This window comes from Phaethon aethereus (genome assembly GCF_964289735.1).
Source record: "Phaethon aethereus genome assembly, chromosome: 8".
NCBI classification, from domain to species: Eukaryota; Metazoa; Chordata; class Aves; order Phaethontiformes; family Phaethontidae; genus Phaethon; species Phaethon aethereus.
In genome coordinates this window covers 26,991,722-27,010,231 of record NC_138584.1, presented here as the reverse complement: position 1 = coordinate 27,010,231, position 18,510 = coordinate 26,991,722, and the positions used below count along the sequence as shown (strand labels likewise).

Sequence of the window (18,510 nt, the reverse complement as noted above, 5' to 3'; positions counted from 1 at the left end):
TTATAGGTAACTTCCAAAAAAAAATCCCTTGCTGTTATTACTTGTATGGAACTTTTCATGGATGACAAAGGTAGAATTTGGCCCTACAGGCTGTATCCTTCACAGGGCGTCTGTTTCTTAAGACTCAGTGTATTAACCGCTGATAACTCTTGCCTTTCCTTGTAGCATCATTCACAGTAGAGAAACAACCAGATTCTAGAAAGATCAGTACGGAATTTATGAATGATTAGAAAGGGAGACATCTTCTTCAAATTATACGTCAGGGAGTCTGATGACAGTATGAAAAAGTGCTACTTTTAATCAAGAAACAGATATGTGAAGACTTCTTTTAGTCTTCCTTACTTTTCCACCTTATAAATGAGGTATGTTTGGGTATATGAATAATCTGTGAAAATTGTTCAGAAAATAGATTACATCCTGAATTCATCTTCAGTTGTTGCAGCGATCTCTTACATGTAATTTGTTATGCTGCACTTCTAGCAGGCTGGACTTAATGCGAACTAATTGCATTTCTGTTTCACCTTAGAGACTTCTGATTTCTTTGCATGAGATGACAGCTGTTTTGTGCTGATGAATTGCAGCTGTGGGGAACACGTGCCTGTTGCCATTTTAAACTTGCGGATCCAATATAGAACAGCCTCTTGAGCTAACATTCAGTCAAGTACTCGGTCTCCTAATTTCCCATCAATATGCATATTTCAGTGAGAAGCTAGAAGTCCATGTATTCTGCTTTAAACCTAGGCCTTCATCTCCGCTACTGAACTTGAGCCACTCTTGTGGGAGGAGTGAGGTTCTTCATCTTTCATATGGTGACACTGAATTGCTCTTAGTTTTAGAAGATTCTTGACAGCAGATGTGGCAAATGGCAGTAGCGAAATCAGTACTGATGCGTGGGGATGTATTGAAGCTGCTTTATGATTTTGATACGCCGTTGCCCAACAGATCGCTTCCTGGAGGAGGCAGGCATTTGACCAGGGCTCTAGGGACCAAAGCAGTGGGGGAACACCATGACTGTCATGGAGAAGGTTATAGTATCCCTTGCCTGAGCTCTCCAGGAACGTGTGCAGCCAGAGCCTTTTCTCCCTTGCCTACTTTGCGATCAGGAAGCCCTGCAATCGTAGGCCTTTGCAGTTTTGCTTTGTTCTGTTGCAGCTGAAAACACACTAACGTGCCCTGGTTTTATCAGTTGAAAGTAAGGTGATCTAGAGAATTAAATCACCAACTCTTCGCTGTAGGCCTAACTTTACATGGTCCTTGGATTGCAAAAGATAAGAATTTCAATACCTTTGGAAACAGTTGCTGTCTCCGGGGTAAGATCTGTGCAGTTTGCTATGGTTGTATATGGCCAGAAGGAGTGAGGTTGTATCGAGGATAACGTTTGGATGTTGTTCAGCCATAAACACTGCATTTTCATGTCGTATTGCTAAGAATTAGTGTTGCTCTAAAGTCAGAGAGTATATTCGCCTTCATTCATTCACATTCATTCATAAACACACACACAGCCCTCCAAGAGGTTATTTTTAATCCCAGTTTAATTTCAGTGATCCAGTTTACAGTGTCTTGGGACTGACACCAGGACAGGGAGAATGAAATGGTATTTTTTGTCTTACTACATGTAAGGAATTACTGTTATTAAGCTTTTCTAGATTTGTTTGGCTTTTTGATGTTAAAAAAAAAAATCCAAGGTTTCTGTCAAGTACAAATACAGGAAGTACCATATACATAGTATTTCCCCTTCTCAGACTCCTTGTTGTTTTCATTCAAATTCTGGTAGACCATGTGGAAAAACAGCTTGCTGCTTATAAACGTACATTGACTGCTTTATCAGTTAATTTATTTTGGCTTATTTACTAATTTTTGAGTAGCGTGTAGCCTAAGATGCATTTTTGAGGAAAAAGGGTAATGAAGGGAAGCCTTCTACCTCTTCATCCTGCGTTTGAAGTTGCTGGCCTCTCAGGTATTATGGAAACTTTACAGTCAGAAGGAGAAAGATTTTGCAATAAAACATTTGTTTCTTTTTTGCATTCTGAAGAATTTTTTTTTTTATGATCCTTATTGCATAAGTACTGTCATTGTTAAGCCTTTAGGTAGTGGCATATGTTTTTGTATGTCCCATTCATCATCTTTAAAATAAGATGCAGAGCACAAAGATCTACAGAGAGAGGAAACCTTTAGAGTGTGGTGCATGGCACACAACTCTTGTTGTTGTGGGTGCACAACTCCCATTAGCAGCAAGGCGATAATGCGGGTGACATGTCTAATTCACAACATGCCGGGTTGAGAATACAGTCTTTACTAGTTGGTGAAAGTAGCTGTGGAGACTACCTGGTTAGGGGCAGATTTCTCTTTGGGAATTAAAAAAAGAAGACCTTTTAAAGGTTTTCTGTTGGTGACTTCTAAGCAGTAAAGCATGAATCGCAATAGAGGTTTTTCTGACCTGTTAAAGCTGTGGTTATTGTGGACTTCAATTGGCTGTTTTTCTTGAGGAGCTCTAGAAACCAAATCCCAGCTGTGTCAGTATATCATTATAATCAAACAGTAAAAGACTTCTTTAGCCTAGAAAACTAAAAGACTTTCTAGTAAAAGTGTTTAAACTGAGATAAATGTTTCTTCGAGGTAGTTGTACTTAGGTGTCTTCCTCAATGTGGCTTTCAAAGTGTAAGAAAACTCAAAATAGCACTTTGAAGAATGTGTTCTTAAAGTAACAGCTAAAAGATTGCTTCTTAAGTTCACACTGGCAATTACATCACTGCATCTACTTGTTCAGGTGTGCCCGCACTGAGATGTGTGCAGGCTTTGAGTGATTTAATCAGTCCAGGTTTTTCCTCCATCTGAATCAGTTTAGCAGTCTCAAGTTTAGAAAGTTGTCTTGGTTGTACCATTGTATATGCATGATAATAGAGGTGCTTATTAAGATTACTATGAAATTATAATGCAAATAGTATGTTTTTTCTGATTTCTCTGTTAGTGCCATGCTTGTATTGCATATGGCTCTTAAGACACTCTTGGTGGCACTATACAGGGTTATCTGAGTTGCCAAGACAACTTTTAGTTGTTGCTGAGTGTCAGGTGGCCGCCAGCTGAGAACATTTAGCTAGGTACGTAGGCGTAGAATAAGCTATAGGATAAATGTGGAATGCTGACAGTGGAGGAAATGCTGATATCACTGTATGATAATCTCTAAATGAAACTGCACAAAGTAGGAGGAATGAATGCTTTGCTTGTTCCAGGTACAGGAATTATTTAAGATACATGAATCAAGACATGAGTTCTGGTGCCAGCTTGACTTGCAGAGTTAGATCAATTCAGGGCTTGGTCTATGTGTACAAACACTGAGGACGGATGCTGAACCGTGACGGTGACCTGATTATTGAATTGTCGTTTGTTGAAGATGTCAAGGTTGGGCTACAGAGTGCTGCAGTGCTCTCAGCTCCAACCTGGTACAATACAGTTCTTCCAAGTGGGTGAGTTTATCCTTGCGGTTCTTGGAAGTGACTGATTACCATGAAGTCCAGGGTCTAAGCTGGCAACTTTGCAGAGTTAACGAACCACCGTCCCTGTGTGAAACTTCAGTGATTGATGGAGCTTCTCGTGAGCCTAGAGACAGACATCAAGAGACAATGATAGGCTTGGGGCCATACCCTGTTACTAGACTTCTGGTGTAACCACTATGATGAATGGAATAATGAAATCCAATTCACAAATTATTTTGTTCTTCTGCCTTTTTAGGAACACTTTATAAATTTGATCTGGAAAAAAAAAGTTGATGACTGACAAAATAATTGTGCTCCTCTGAAGCCTCAAACATATGTTTAGTAGTATTCTGTTGTTTAATTTGTGCTAAATTTTTGTTGATTAAATTAAAAATAAAAATCAGTATGTTGGATGGATTGGACAATCAAAATTCTAGTTTATGTGGGGTTTTTTAAACTTGGATACTCTTTCTATGCATGATACTTTAACATAAGTAGCCTAAGCCTTTTTCCTTTAGAGCATTTCTGTAGATCCTCACTATTTTTAATATACCTCTGTTATATCTGAAGACATTTCAAATTTCTATAAAATTTGTAAATCTACATGGATAATTTATATAATTATCACAGTAAATTATGCAGGTTTCTATGCAACTATATAGTAATTCTTTGAAGAACTACTGTTGTTGCTTTTGGTTTATCATTTCAGTGTCATTTTAACACCATTTCCATAGTGTACATTGAAGCAATCTTACCCATATCTGTAATTGTCCATATGCTTTGAGAATAAAATTAAACTTTTAAATTAAAATTAAACATTTTAATGTTCATAAAGCAGAGTTACTTATCCTGCTTTTATCTATTGACATGTAGAAGTAGGATTTTGGTTTAGACTATTTCTAACTCTAAAATGAACATGACTAATGTGTTATTTTATGCTAACCATGGGTGATGAAGTGATTGATTTCCTGTTCTCTGGGATAGCAGACAGCTCTCTTTTCTTAACTGTCTAGGACCTGCCATTGAGCTTGAAAAAGTAAAACCAGAATCAATTGAGCCTGAACCTGAGGTACAGAAGACCTTCAGTGAGGAAGCAAATACATCAACGTACTATCCTGCCCCTGTTCCAGTAATGGACAAGTATATTCTCGAGAATGGAAAGGTATTTTAAATTATATATAGCATGAGTAGTTTGTAAATGTCCATCAGGTGATTTTCTTGTGGAATTTTCATGATCTCGGGGGGTTTTGCATGGTAGCATCTTGTACAAACTTCCTCGGTTAAAGGCATGCTATTGTGCTGAGGAAAATTACAAAATTACACAAATATGAACAGCATAGAAAATTATCCTCAGTGATGAGAGCATTGAATGCTGTTTAACACAAGGAATTTAATTATTAAATATGCATGCAGAAGCACATTGACATAGTCTTCAATCAGTGACACACATAAATTTACCGAATACAACTAAAGTCAGTAAGCCACATCATAAATTACATTAGTCTATTTAACAGAAATACTTTTTTCTAACACGTTTTAAACGTTTTCAGTGTGCTGCAGTCCTGTTGCGGAGAAGCTTTAATGTTTTGGTTGAACTGGAGTCCAGTAGATAATTATGAACCATGGAATGAAAATGGGCTCCCTTGAATCTGATAGGAGCGTTGTCACTGAAGTAGCTGATGTAGCGCTGCTCTCCAGATACTTTTCTAAAGTTGGTGAAATACCGTCTAGCTACAGTTTGCCAGAACCTGACTGATAGTTTTCCAGGCTTCAGCATGTTTAACACATTGTCTGCTAATCTACCAAGGCCTCCTTTTATAGCTGTTGCCATTATCATTAAATGAACATTATATTTCTTTTACAAAACTATATGTCCTTCAGAATTGCCTATGCAGATCCTGTTTCTTAGGCATATATATGCATTTGGTACCATAATCTGAGAACCTTTTAGGAGAAAATGTCCATTTCATCTTTGGCATACAGTGGAATTACTGATGGAATAGCATGAAATATTACATTTTCAGATTTGTGTTACAAGATTGGCTGCACAAGTGTCTGTCATTCTTGAAGATGAATTCTACATAATTGTTGAGGACAAAATGTATGTGAAAAATAGTATAATCTTGGCAGTTTGACAGGTATTTGGTTCAGATAGCTTTTCTTGTCTAATATATTTAACATATGTCATTTGCTTGGATATTTTGTGTATATTTGTGCAATGAAAACTTAGCGTATATTACTGCGTGAGTTTGGTTTACCTCGTTTTTTTCTGATTAAGTTTGTGGGTTAGGGCACGTCCTTTAGTATTTGTATGCAGGTTTACCTACACCTTTATTTCATCTGCCAGTGTCCTGGCACTTCTGTTGCTGAAGTTTTCTCTGTCTTTACAGATATTGGTATCTCTTTAACTTCCTTTTTGTAATTTTGTTTTTTCTTTAAGTTTGCCTGTATACTGGGTCTTCAGCCAGCTCAGATGCCAGAAATGTGTACTAATAACGTATTTAGAGTGCTGGAGGGTGTTTTTTTCAGTTTTCGTTATTTATGCCTTTTTTTCATTACTCCTTTATTGACATGCACCGCTAGAGTAGTTGAAAGACTTTTTTAGAAATCTTGCCCTTTGTGGCATCAGATTTGATCTCAGTAGGATTCTTTCAAAGCAGATAAATCTCCCCTCTCCAAAGGGAGAACAGAGTTACCGAAAAAGAGCCTATGGCATTCATTTAAAGAAAAGAAGAAGAAAAAAAAGGAATAAAAAAGAGTTCATCTTCTGAGATATATTTTAGGTATATTGCACATGGTAGCACAGTTATGGTGGTGAGCATTGCTTTGAATTTGCTGTTGTTTCTGTTGCATTGTGCTTGAAGGTTGATCCTACAGTTGTTGAAATTGGGGGTAAAGTTCCCATTGATTTTATCAAACCAAGGGTCTGGCCCATGAGACAGCTCTTCCAGCAAGACAGAAATGGCTTCTGAATCTGGAGTACAGTGAGCTTCCCATAACTTTGGGAGTAATAGGAAACAGTACAGAGCCTGTTTTACAGAGAGGTAAACTGAGACATGGACAGATTAAATTCCTTGCTGTAACAGTGCTAGAAATAGAAAAAGGGAGACTTAAGATTTCTGTGTCTGTGGCTGTCTGTCACGTAGTTGCTGTTACCATAGGTGTTTTGTACCAGTGATAACCTTCTTTAATATATGAAGCATGTTCAGAGAAGAGATGATGTGTCTGAAACATAAACATTAAAAATATTTGCTGTAACTAGTTGTTTTCCTTTAAATAACTTAAAGCTAATGAATAATGTAGTAGCTTAAGAGACTAAACAATCTTTAGCAAAGACAAACCCTAATTTTGGCAGAGGGGAATCAGATTTTTGATCAAATAAAGCAGTCTCTACAATTAACATAATACAGACATCCAAAATTTGGCATGCCACAGCATTCCTAATCTTAGTTATTTTCTAAGTAACACTCATTTTTATAGATGACTTTTCCAAGATCAAGACAGAAATAACTGAATTATAACTGTAATGTAATTGATTTTTGAGCACAGACTGCTCACTCCAATTGTAGTTGTCTTACAAAATATGTAGGGAGTACCAAGTGTGGTGAATTTTTTTTAAAGCAATTATGAAGAGGCTTCACAACAGAGAAGAAAGGAAAAAAAGGGGTGTTCCTGTTGTGCTTATTACTAGTTCCATTTCTGTCCATTGCAAAATATAAAAACAATGTGAAAATACCAGACTTGTGAAAAGCTTCCTAAAATCGCTTTAGTGTAGAAAATTCTGCAGGAGAGGCAGCTTGCCTTATGGTTTTATACTTCGAGGAACTTAGACTTTTGATTTTTATAAGGTAGCTGGTAGCCAAAACATTCATATTTTTCTATTTAAGTTTTTAAACAACTAGTTGCTTTTGAAGGATGCTGTCGTAATAAAACTATTCTGCAGGTTATAGCCCTCATTAATAATTAAAGTAAATTTCCACTTAAAGGAAAAATGGTATTTGGTTGAATACAGGCAGTAAAATTATGGGCATATAAAATTTTACAGTAGCTTTGTCCAATTTTCATTGCATTTAATGGGACTTTGTGATACTGTTCAGAACCGTATGGGTAGCAGGCACAGTTTATGTAATGCCACATGAAAGGATTAAAGCCACAAAAAACTAAGAAGAAAACAGTTAACGTGAACAGTCTCCTCTGCTTTTCCATATATAGTTTTGCCATAGAATTTTGTTCACATGATTTTTTTTTTAATTGTGAAGAGGCAGTAAGTTTCTATTCAAGTGTTAGTGTTACAGAAAGAACTTCCATTTGAGCAGATTATCTGAAACCTAAATTTTTGATATAACAATCCAATTCATACATATTTTTGGTATTTTGCACTTTTACAGAATTATCTGAAAGGAAGTTCTACCTTCTTTCTTTCAAGTGCAGTGGACTCTTACCATTGATTAGAATAGCTAGGTCATGCATTAGCTTGTCAGGGCTGATGAGCAAGTGTGGGCCCAACTGAATGAAGGTCATCGTCATGTGAAGAAAGCTTTCTGTATGCAGAGGCAGTTCAGGTGTCTGCACTGTACTCCAGGAATTAGGAGCATAGACATGGTACGTATAAAGTATTCTCCTTGGTTCCACACAGGGCCAACGTTTGCGTCCAGTTGGTCTTACTGGTTGCGCTCATGTCAGACCTGTGCTGATTGCTAGTGATTGCTGATTACTATTTTCCTTGCTGTCGCTTGATGGTGTCCTGATTATCAGGGCTATCAGCTCAAACATACGTGGTGCCAGCCTAAGGATGGTACTCGGATTCTCGTCCCGCATTCATCTTAAGTCTGGAGCACTGGGAATCTTGGGATAGAGATACGGTGTGGCTCTGTGGGAGTCAACCCAGCATAGTCAATGCTGAGCAAGGCTGATAAGCACAACTAGACTTAGCAGCTTCCTTTTGGAGACTCTACAGTGGCTTCACACTGCATTTCCCAGGACCCATGTTATCCTGCTTTACTACTTCAATGAAATATTTCTGCTCCCCATTGTGTGGATAAGGGAAAGTCTATGATGTTGCAGCAATGGGTCATTGCCTTACCACAAAACAGTATTCCACTGGATAGATGGATTGCACATGACAGGCAAACTTCATGATAGAATTGGAAGCTTGTGAAACTTCCAAACTCTCTTTGCGTCCATTGTAGCTCTCAAAATCCTCTCCCCTTCTAGTTACTTTAAACAACCAGGCTGAATTTTGGCAACAGGTACAAGATATGACTTAGGAAGTATTCCCCTCTTTACTGCCTCTGAAACATGCTTTCAAGTAAAGTCTGTTTCAGCCAAAGTGAGCTTTCACACTGAAGACAATGTTTCATCTTACTCCTGAATTAGGCTGGTGCAACTGCTTGGTTTATATGCTGTGCATACCTTTATAATGCTGGATGTGTTTACTGTTTCCTTCTTCTATCTCTGTTCCTGAATATAGTCTTTCAGGTGATAGGCTATGTGGGGGCGAAAAAGTAGAGAGTAAGAAGAATTGAGACAAAAAGGAAGAGGAGCTATATTATGTAAGAGGTTGACTTGAACTCCCTGACCCACAAAGTGGAGAATTTTCAGAATTAGGCAAAATGGATTTGTTCAGCCCTAATTACTGTTATTATAGTACCTAATATTAATGTTCCTACAGCACTTGGATACTGTTGTGTGCTACATACCATAGATAAGTTGTTATTATTACTACCTTCTAGGTCCATCTTGGCAGTGGAATTTGGGTAGATGAGGAGAAATGGCACCAGCTGCAAGTAACACAAGGAGATTCAAAGTATACAAAAAATCTAGCGGTTATGATTTGGGGAACAGATGTTCTCAAGAACAGAAGTGTCACAGGAGTTGCAACCAAAAAAAAGAAAGATGCCGTTCCCAAGCCACCTCTCTCACCTCACAAATTAAGCATTGTCAGAGGTAGGTTATTTGAAAACTTTTGCTTCCTGCTTTGGAGTTTAACTATTAATCATTGAGTTGAAAGATGCTTCTTTTCAGCTCATAAAATTAACTGATTAAAAACTGTAATTCAAATTGCTATTGCATTGTGAAGCGCATATGTATTCAGGAAAAGTAAAACACATTGCAATAGCTGTGCACAGTGCAGACCTTTACAGCTGAAGAATTGTACTTCAGTAAAGTTCAAGAAGATCATCACTTTGAACCATTTGTAGGACAGGACTCTGAGCCTGAAGAACAACACATTGTTCTGGAATTCATTTATAACATAGTGATTTTTTAAAATGCATATATTCTTTTTAACAAGCCTGAGAGTAGCTTTACCACATTCTTTCATCCAGAATGTAACCAAGTCTGGCATGAGGCACAGAAACCATTGTAGCTGTGACTATAAAAATACGCGTACCTTCAAAGGTGAGAAAGAATAGTTTTACCCTTTTAAGTGGAGAAAATGGAAGTAGTTAAAATTAATTGTTGCACTTGAACTGGAATTTGAAGAAGAAGAGTAAATTGCTGACCTATCTGGCAGGAGAAATTGCAATGACACTTTCAGTAACTGCAAGCCAGAGTCCATGTGTGTAGTACTGAGAGAGAGAAAAGGCCTTCTCCTTTATTTAAAATGAATAGTGAATTTCAGTCCCTTTGTATCATCATGCTTGTGTTTTGCATTCATTTCTGTCTCTCTTGGTATTTCAGGCTTCTTTTTAAGTCAGAACTGAGTTGGTTCCTCATGGAATACACACAGAAATTGGATTTTTAGGTTTTGTGTCCATACTAAATTGCAGTAGGGCTGAAAGAAATGACCCTATTTGATTAAGCTTCATTATTCTGAATTTCCTGTTCTTAGTTGCTATGTGCTCTTAACTATGAACTCTTTAAGAGCTGTTGTAATCTGCCTTGCAATTACCATGTTTGGGAAGTAAGAAATACAATTCCTCTTTGAATGTGTGTGTGTGTCTGTGTTGTGTGGAGAAAAGTTGGAAACTGATCTTCATACTGTCATCTTTCTTAATTTGTCAGAAATGAGTAAAAGACGTGGTTTTTGTTTTTGTTTTTTCTAATCTGCTTTAAGAATATAGGTGGAAGTGCAAACTGTTCCATACTGATTTTCTAGTTCTGGCTGGGACCTTTTGGTACAATCTTAACACACGTAGCAAAGTAACGATGTAGTGGCTGTGTAAGGAAGCCGCTCTGTGGCTGTGGCTATGGCTACCCCTGTCAGCTCCTAACGGGAAACAGAATTGATTACCCAAATGCACACTTAGAAGCACACAGTAAAAAGGGGTTACTCTTCACTGGCTCATTACAAAGAGCTTTCTAGTTTCCCTGCTGGATGCTGTTGCTCCTCAGCGCTGCTGGCAAGGTTGCTTGTGCAAGAATTTCATCTTCTACTTCTGTCAGGGACAGTCTGTTGCTTGAGCCATTTAGATGATAGCTTTCTTCTAACTCCCTTTGTTTTGACTACAGTGAGTTTGGGAGTACACTCCAACAGGTACATGGTGAGAGGCAGATGGGGCCCCTCCCGCTCTCCAGCAATTCAGCTCTTCCCTATTTCCTCGTTTTTCTGTGTTTTCTGTCATACTTGTGCTTCCAGCCTCAACCGTCACTTGAATTCTACTGCTCCACAGCCTGGTTTTACATGTTCCTCTTCCCAGTGTTTCTTTCACCTCGTCTTTGACTCCCTTTTGTTAGGCTCAAGACTGTACAATTTCCTCTTGAACCAGTTAAGCTGCATGGCCAGTGTGTTAGGTGGCATCAGACAGACTTCGTGTATCAGCAGTACTGGGTAGCACATAACCTTGATTTTCCACGTTGTGTCCTTTGTATTTGTGTCAGTATTAGCAGGTCTTGCCCCATCATGCCAGTAGTATTTCCTGGAGAGCTGGAAGTGATCAAATAAGAAATTATTATTGCCTTATGGAGAAGAAAACAAAACAAAAAAACAAGTAGCAAGTAGATAAATGGTGAAATGCAACGAAGTTATCAAGCTTCTGTAGCCAATGGTTTGGATCAGACATCACAGAAAGAAGTAAAGCTCCATGTTAGTCTTTGAGGTCTACTTGAATCTTTGGTCCAGTCAGATGTACAAAAGGGTATCTGTATGCTCCTCTAAAGCCAAAAGACAAAGAAGCAGCATAACCCCCAGATAGCTCTTTGGAGCCCCTAAGCCAGCAACCTTGTGTCTACTGAAGTACTGTTTCTGCAGCCCCTCATAGAAATGGAAGAGATGGAAGAGGAAAAACTGTGATGATCATGGATCTGTCTGGGTCACACTGACTTTAAGAATCACAGCTGATGAATGAGTTCTGTCAAGTGATTCTTTGTTTGACATTGTGGCTAAACTAATAACATAGCCTGTCTTTTACTGGAAGTTCACTTTACTAGGTGTATCTGCCACAACCTGGGAGCGTTCCTGAGATTGTTGTAGTACAAGCTTATGTCCTGTGAACACACCGGGTTTCTTCAGGTCCTCAGTGACATGCCTCTCCTTAGCTGTCGTATTTCAAATCATAGTTTACTGATGATCAGCGTTTCAGCTCTCAGGCTGCGTGCTGATTAATTTTAGTCATTTTATATTCAGTACATCTCACAACATAAAATTCACATTGTTTTATGTGTTCTGATCATTCTGTGGACACAGACTAACTTATTTAAAATAGATTTTTGAACTACAGCATTAGCTCTTAATGTGTCTGATATCTCTAGATTCATAAAAATCCCTACTGTAGTATGTAATAAAGAAATTATAAAAAGTATGATGCATGAGCACTGTTATAAACCTTGTTAATGCAAAATAACCTTTTATAAAACTTCTGAGAGGTTTCAAAATGAACTACAAAGCATGCATAGTACTTAATTTTCATAACTTTTTAATATGATGCATTAGAAATGTTATAAACCATGTTAATTAAGTGATAATCTCTATGGCTTTCTGTATATGAAGCAATAAACAGCTACCGGAGTAGATTACTAGGCAAAGCAGAACAGAGTTTGTTTAATCAATCTGGGAAGCGTACACAACAAAATACGCTGTTCTGGTTATGAAAACAAAAAAAGACAACCTGCCTGTCTCGAAGGACTTGAGTGTGTTGCACCACCCCTGCTTTTAGTAACCTCTGCAGGATTCTGGCACTGAACTTCTGACTGTGGAGCAGAATTGCCTTGACTTCCGTTACCCTCATTGCTTTTGCAGTTATAACTGTTGCTTGCTTTTTGTATTCCAGTTAAGTACACAAAGTGCATTGTGCAAACATGCAAGAAGATGGCTCTCACCCTGAATAATCTACTAATAAAAGCAACAAATGCCCTGGGACAGGGTGTCTGATAAAGAGGCAGACATTAACGTATGTTGTACAGATTTTAAAAATAAATCTGTTAATGTCTTCTCCTACTGGTTACTGCTTCTCTTCCTAACCATTATAATTTACTTACTATCTTGAAGGTGTGAAGGTAGGAATGACTCACAGGGAACTGTAGATGACAGTTCTAGTGAGACTGTTCACCTGGGAGAAGATTCTAAACCTGCTGTGGAGATACGGACAAATACAAGAGTTAGGCAGGCAAGACTGACACTGTAGAAGGTTGGACTTAGCCTTATTTCTGTATAGAAAACCTGTTAATGTAGTCACAGCATAACTGGAAGTTGGTCATTCCAAAGATTCAAGCCTAGTGAAAAATCTTGTCTTTAAAAAGATAGCCAGTCAATCAATAAAAACTTCTGTTGTCTTGCAGCAAATATACGCAGTGCTTACTCAGTGCAGTCTCTTGAGTAGTTAGCCCATCACAGGGCTATATTCTGTCCTAAAAATATCCTAATGTCTCTTTCCTTTTTTTTTCTCTCTCCAGAATGTTTGTATGATAGAATAGCACAAGAAACTGTGGATGAAACTGAAATTGCACAGAGACTCTCCAAAGTCAACAAGTACATCTGTGAAAAAATCATGGATATCAATAAATCTTGTAAAAATGAAGAAAGGAGGGAAAGTGCAAAGTACAATTTGCAATAAATTTTGGATTTTTAATAAAGTCTTAGTGTTTTACTGAGGTGTTTTTTTCTGATTTGTGTGGCATTTTTGCTGATGGGAGAAGCTGACTTGAGGCATTATTCTCCTTCTATAACTGATTCATTTTTTCAACAGTTCTGTCAAAAGCCTTTCTATGGTTTAACCTGCTTTTAAATAATGTAAGATATATTGTAAGTCCACTCACAATGAAACAGTGAATTTTCAAAGTTTTTTCTAATGAGTTGCAGTACATTACCTGCAGTTCTCGATAGAGATTGTAATTCTGCGAACACCGACCCATTTTATACCTACATTTTGTTTTACTGGAGTTAGTGGATCTAGGCTGCAGTAAACATCTGCTTAGAAGGAAGAAATGTATAAAATCCACTTTGCTATTGAAAAGGGTTTAATTGTATTTTACCAAGTGTTTTTCTGAACTGAAATTTTAATCGTTTGTTTTTATAAATCTTTGTTTTGATCTTAACAATATATTTGGTCAAAAACACATAAAGAACGTTTCATTTTCACTTATTATCTTCTAGTTAGATCACCATTGCCGTCATAGTTTTAAAAAAAGAAACAACAAAGAACCCAAAGCTGTAAGTTGTATAATCATGATGATTTATTTTTTTGAAAAATAACAATCTAAAACCAGTTCTTTTTCAGGCACCAAGGCACTTTTCAGGTTTCTGGTTGTGGTACAAAGCTCTTCAGTATGTCCATATTACTGTTCTTGAAACACTGTATTTTTAGAGTATTTGTATTTTCAATCGATTTAAAGATTGCCACACTATGGCGAGATTATGTATAATAGAAAATTGAGTACCGTTTCCCCTGAGTCCATTATTTAACAATGGACACTTTTTAAACACACATTTAAATCAAAAATAAAAATAATTTTATACATTGAGCTTAGATTTGTGATGCAAAGCTAGAAGGAATAATTTGTGGTGGGTCTGATTTATATCTGATTGCCTGCAAGTGGAAGAAAATAGCGTTAGGTCATGTTTCATGAAGGATTTTGAGAATAAGGTGTGTAGAGGTAATAGCATCTGGACTGATCAATTTTGAGGATTTGTTATATTAGTGATCTTAGTTAACCCCCCGTTTATTTTACACACGCAGATGTGATTATCTACCTTCCAGGCTGTCTGTTCTTGCGTGTCAGCATTTGTTTCTTTTCTTCAACTGTAATTCTGCTTCCTGTAGTTTTGAAGGACCTAACCGTTTCTTACCAGCTTCCAGTAGCACTGGTGTACCCTAAGCCTATTTCCATGTCCCGTATGCACAGGTAATTTGGAAAGGAGCAATGCAAGGATTCTTGAAGGGGCTGGGGAGGAAGGGAGAGGGAAGGGAGAGGAGGGCGTCTGCTAGAACTGCAGTGCCTGTTTTGGAAGAGATGGAGAAGAACGCCACGTTCTCTCTTCCTGCAACGTCTTAATTCAGGGCATAAGTATTTGTTTTACGCTTTCTAAAGTGCAATTTCGTGATTGGCTTGTGTCAATCTAAGCACGGCTTGCTGCTAACCGGGTATGCCCCGCTTGCTCTGCCCGTGTCCCCGCACTCCCGTCCCTCCCCTTAAGCTGGCACTTGTGGTTGTGCGGATGTGTCGGGTATCGCCGGTTTCCAAGGTTCATTTCAGAAGGGCTGGTACCGATAGGATGGAGCCCAGGAGCATTCGTAGCGAGGGACGGGAAGAGGAGGAGTGTCTTTTTACGGTGGCTTATGCGTGCCCTGAAATTGCATTTAACAGCCTGGCTTGTCTCCTGTTAATCTCAAAGTGTTCTTAGGTAGTGTTTAATGAAGTGCATAAATGTTTATGCTTCCTAATTTGGGATGCTAAATAGCAAATTAGTGTTTATAATGTCAGTGCATGTATCCTTTTATTAATTAAAGAACAAAATAGAGATAACATTGAAGAAACACTTAAACAGCAAGTTCCCATGTTTCAGGTAGACTTGTGGCTGTACAATTTTTTTTACAGTGATACTAGGGCAATCCACTAGTTTGGGGGAAAACGTCCATAATTTCCATAGTCTTTTATGGCTTTAGTACTAACGTGTTTTCATTGTAACGGATTCTTTAATGAGAAGATCATGCTGCACTTCTTAGAAGATAAGCCTATTTGAGACAGCATTTTATGAAACCTGGGAAAAGCAGATTAGAATTTAATTAGAGTTTAGGACTCTATCGTGGCCCCAGAAATCAGGGATTCTAAGTCTTTCCACAAAACCAGCATCATCTTTCTAAGGCTTTCCTTGACAGACTCGTCCCATCAGATGTTAATGCTGCATATCGCTGAAGAATTTAAATATTCTCTTTGGGGAAGGTATCTTGGAATTCTTCATTCATTTCTTCCTGGAGTTTCTGTCAGCCCAGGTCCAGCAGACAGCTTTTAGTCGAGTTCAACAGGAGTATTTGGGTGGCACAAAAAGGTTCACGTCCCTTTGAAGTGCAGTGTTGTGGGGGGCTAATACTCTGTCTTTTGGACTGGGCAACTGGCATTTAATGTGAGCATCACCTTTGAAGCTTTGTTGAGTTTCTGGTAAAGGACTAGGTTGTATTAAAGGTAATATATCTCTTTATTGTATTATAACTTGAACTAAATCTTTGGATTTCTGGAAATAAGTTTTTGCTGTAAGAAGCCAGTTCTGCACATTGTAGTTGTAAGGCAATGTCTGGAGGGCTCTGCAATGGATAACAGGTGTGTATGAATAACATTTTTACACTTATATTTGGTCATTACTCTTGTCTTTTCCCTCCCCATGAACCCAGTGTGTGTTTCAAGGTGGCAAATAGGCTACAGTTGTCGTGTGTTCTGGCATTACCCAAGAAAAATACTTTAATGGGACGTGCTTTTCTGCATTGAAATACTGATATATAAATTAACTGTGAATTTCATTTCGCTGTGTTATACTGCATTTATGCCCAGTGCTTTCTTGTTGGTACATTAATTCTTCCATAATTGTGCCTGCCTGTATATAGTTTTGCTTTGTTCATAATGCATCTGCCATGAATCTACCGTAGGAAACTTTATGTGAAAATAGCACCTACTAACTTTTTCCTGCTCTAGCTTAACTTCATACCTGTACGTCATGTGAAACGGGAGAGAATTTTGACATAAAATGATGTAGGCTTTATTTTACCCTGTAATACACCTCGTTCATCGTTCCAAGGTTTGTGCTGTGCCGTTACTTCATACTGTAAACCCGGATTTGTAAGTATCAGAAAAACACAGATCTAAGGTGAACTGACTTTTTGTCCTGAGATCAATGCATACTGTTTACTTCTGTTTTTATCAAAGAAGGAAGAAGGTATTCATGTTACATGAATAATCTGATCCTTTGTTGCCACACATTGCTGCTGTCATTTGTGATATTTATGACCTGATCCATATTAAAGTGCTGCTGGCACACTTGCAAGGAAGCAAGATCAGAGTTAACAAAAAGGGCTTTATTTTCTATTAATGATTTTGTGAGGGAAATCAGCTATTATATTACAGGAAAGAATCCTACCAGGGATTTTAATAGCTCAGTCAAGATGTCTAGCCACTCAATTAAAAAAAGAAAGCTAGTATTTGTTAGAAAAAAAATTGTTAGGTTCTGCTGTTACAGAACAGGTTTGGATTTAGTGGTGCTTCATAGAGATGGGACTTTTTTTTTTTTTTAATACAGACAGACTAAAATACTTAGTCATGTCAAAGCTGAACTACAGCTAGAAGGAATTGCAGGTTGCATTTGGTTAGCTGTTGAGTGTGACTGTCAAAAGAAGGTACAGTCTCCCTGCGGGAGGTCACTTTTTGCACCATACCTTTGATGGTGTATCTGGTAGATTACTACGATGCTGCTTTGTTGTCTTAAGCATAGACTATTGTCCTCTTGGAAGTTTTAAGTAGCAATAAATTGAACTTGTTTGGATTTAGTGACATTGTCAAGATAATTCAACTTCATACTTCCAGAATCTGTACACTTTAAAAAAATAAAGCTACGTGGAGGTCATTGTTAAAATAATACTATCTTGATGCAAAACCTCAAAGGAATGAGAATGTTCTGAAGTGGGAACATCCTGTATTAGCTGTAGCCTCGCTGTGCGTTAGCTGCATTCGTAACTCTTGAGAAACCCAAATTTGGCCGGTTTCTGAAAGGGAAAACAAGGTTGTGTCACGTGGAGCTGTACTGAGGATTATTTCAATATTCCACCTTTTGGTGTGAGAATGACCACTCTTCAGGAAGATACAAAAATGAAACTTGCGCTTCTTCAGAATGAGGTGGTAGTTTTCTCAGTATTCTTGAAAATATTTGTCATTCTGTGCATGCCTTTAGTCTCAGATTGATGAAGTCATAACATCGATTGCTTAGACTTTATTGGTGTCATTTTTTTTGTCGTAACAGTGTGGAACTGTGAAGTGATTCATACAACACTGAGGCAATAAAAGTGTTATGAAGTGCAATCATTGCATGTTTCATGCTCGGTAGCTAATTTTTAATTTCACCGTCTTGGGCACTTTTTCATCCCCTCAGGCTTCCTAAATAGGAAAGGAGAATTATTTGGACTTGGAAAACAGGAACAGTGATTAAAAAAGGAATTAATTTACTTGGCTGTTCATTTGCTTCACTTCTGCAATTATTTCTTTTTATGTTTGAACAATAACTTTCATTCTGTGCATCGGATACCTGCTTGCTCAGTCCTGCAGTGAAATCATAGTCCTGTGACATCATCTGTTTACCGTAAAGAGCAAAATACCTCACCTATGACATCAGACAAAGTTGCATTATGTTGCGATCAGAACAGAGGTGAAAGTGAGTCTGGGAGACAAAGCAGCTGAGCCTAAAGGATTGTTTTCTGTGCTGCCTTCTGACTAGAAGACTTCTTCCTACAAAGGAAATTATTTCCTTCACATTTAGCAGAATAGCAACTTTACATTCCTTGTTTATCGACAGTAAAACCTTCATGGAACTAAACTCTATTAGTATATACGTTTAATGTGTCAGGCGACCTACTTTCATATTACATTTTAGTCTTTAGTGATTTGAAATTAAAGTCACAGA

The 18,510-nt window shown here is 37.8% G+C and overlaps 1 protein-coding gene across 3 annotated transcripts in view; it reads left to right on the top strand.

Moving 5' to 3' along the window:
• The window catches only part of LOC309407560 (BEN domain-containing protein 5), a gene marked incomplete at its 5' end in the record, with an annotated part of 952,618 nt that overhangs the window by 582,188 nt on the left and 351,920 nt on the right, over positions 1 to 18,510 (top strand). For 2 of the 3 annotated variants that reach the window (XM_082003108.1, XM_082003110.1), the window contains 3 exons: positions 4,487 to 4,635; positions 9,206 to 9,419; positions 13,305 to 13,512. The exons of the other annotated variant lie outside the window; for it this stretch is intronic. In XM_082003108.1, coding sequence (XP_081859234.1) covers positions 4,487 to 4,635; positions 9,206 to 9,419; positions 13,305 to 13,465 — 524 coding nt within the window. In that variant the 3' untranslated portion in view covers positions 13,466 to 13,512. Of the gene's footprint in view, positions 1 to 4,486; positions 4,636 to 9,205; positions 9,420 to 13,304; positions 13,513 to 18,510 lie in introns of those variants that run through there. 3 annotated transcript variants of the gene reach the window in all.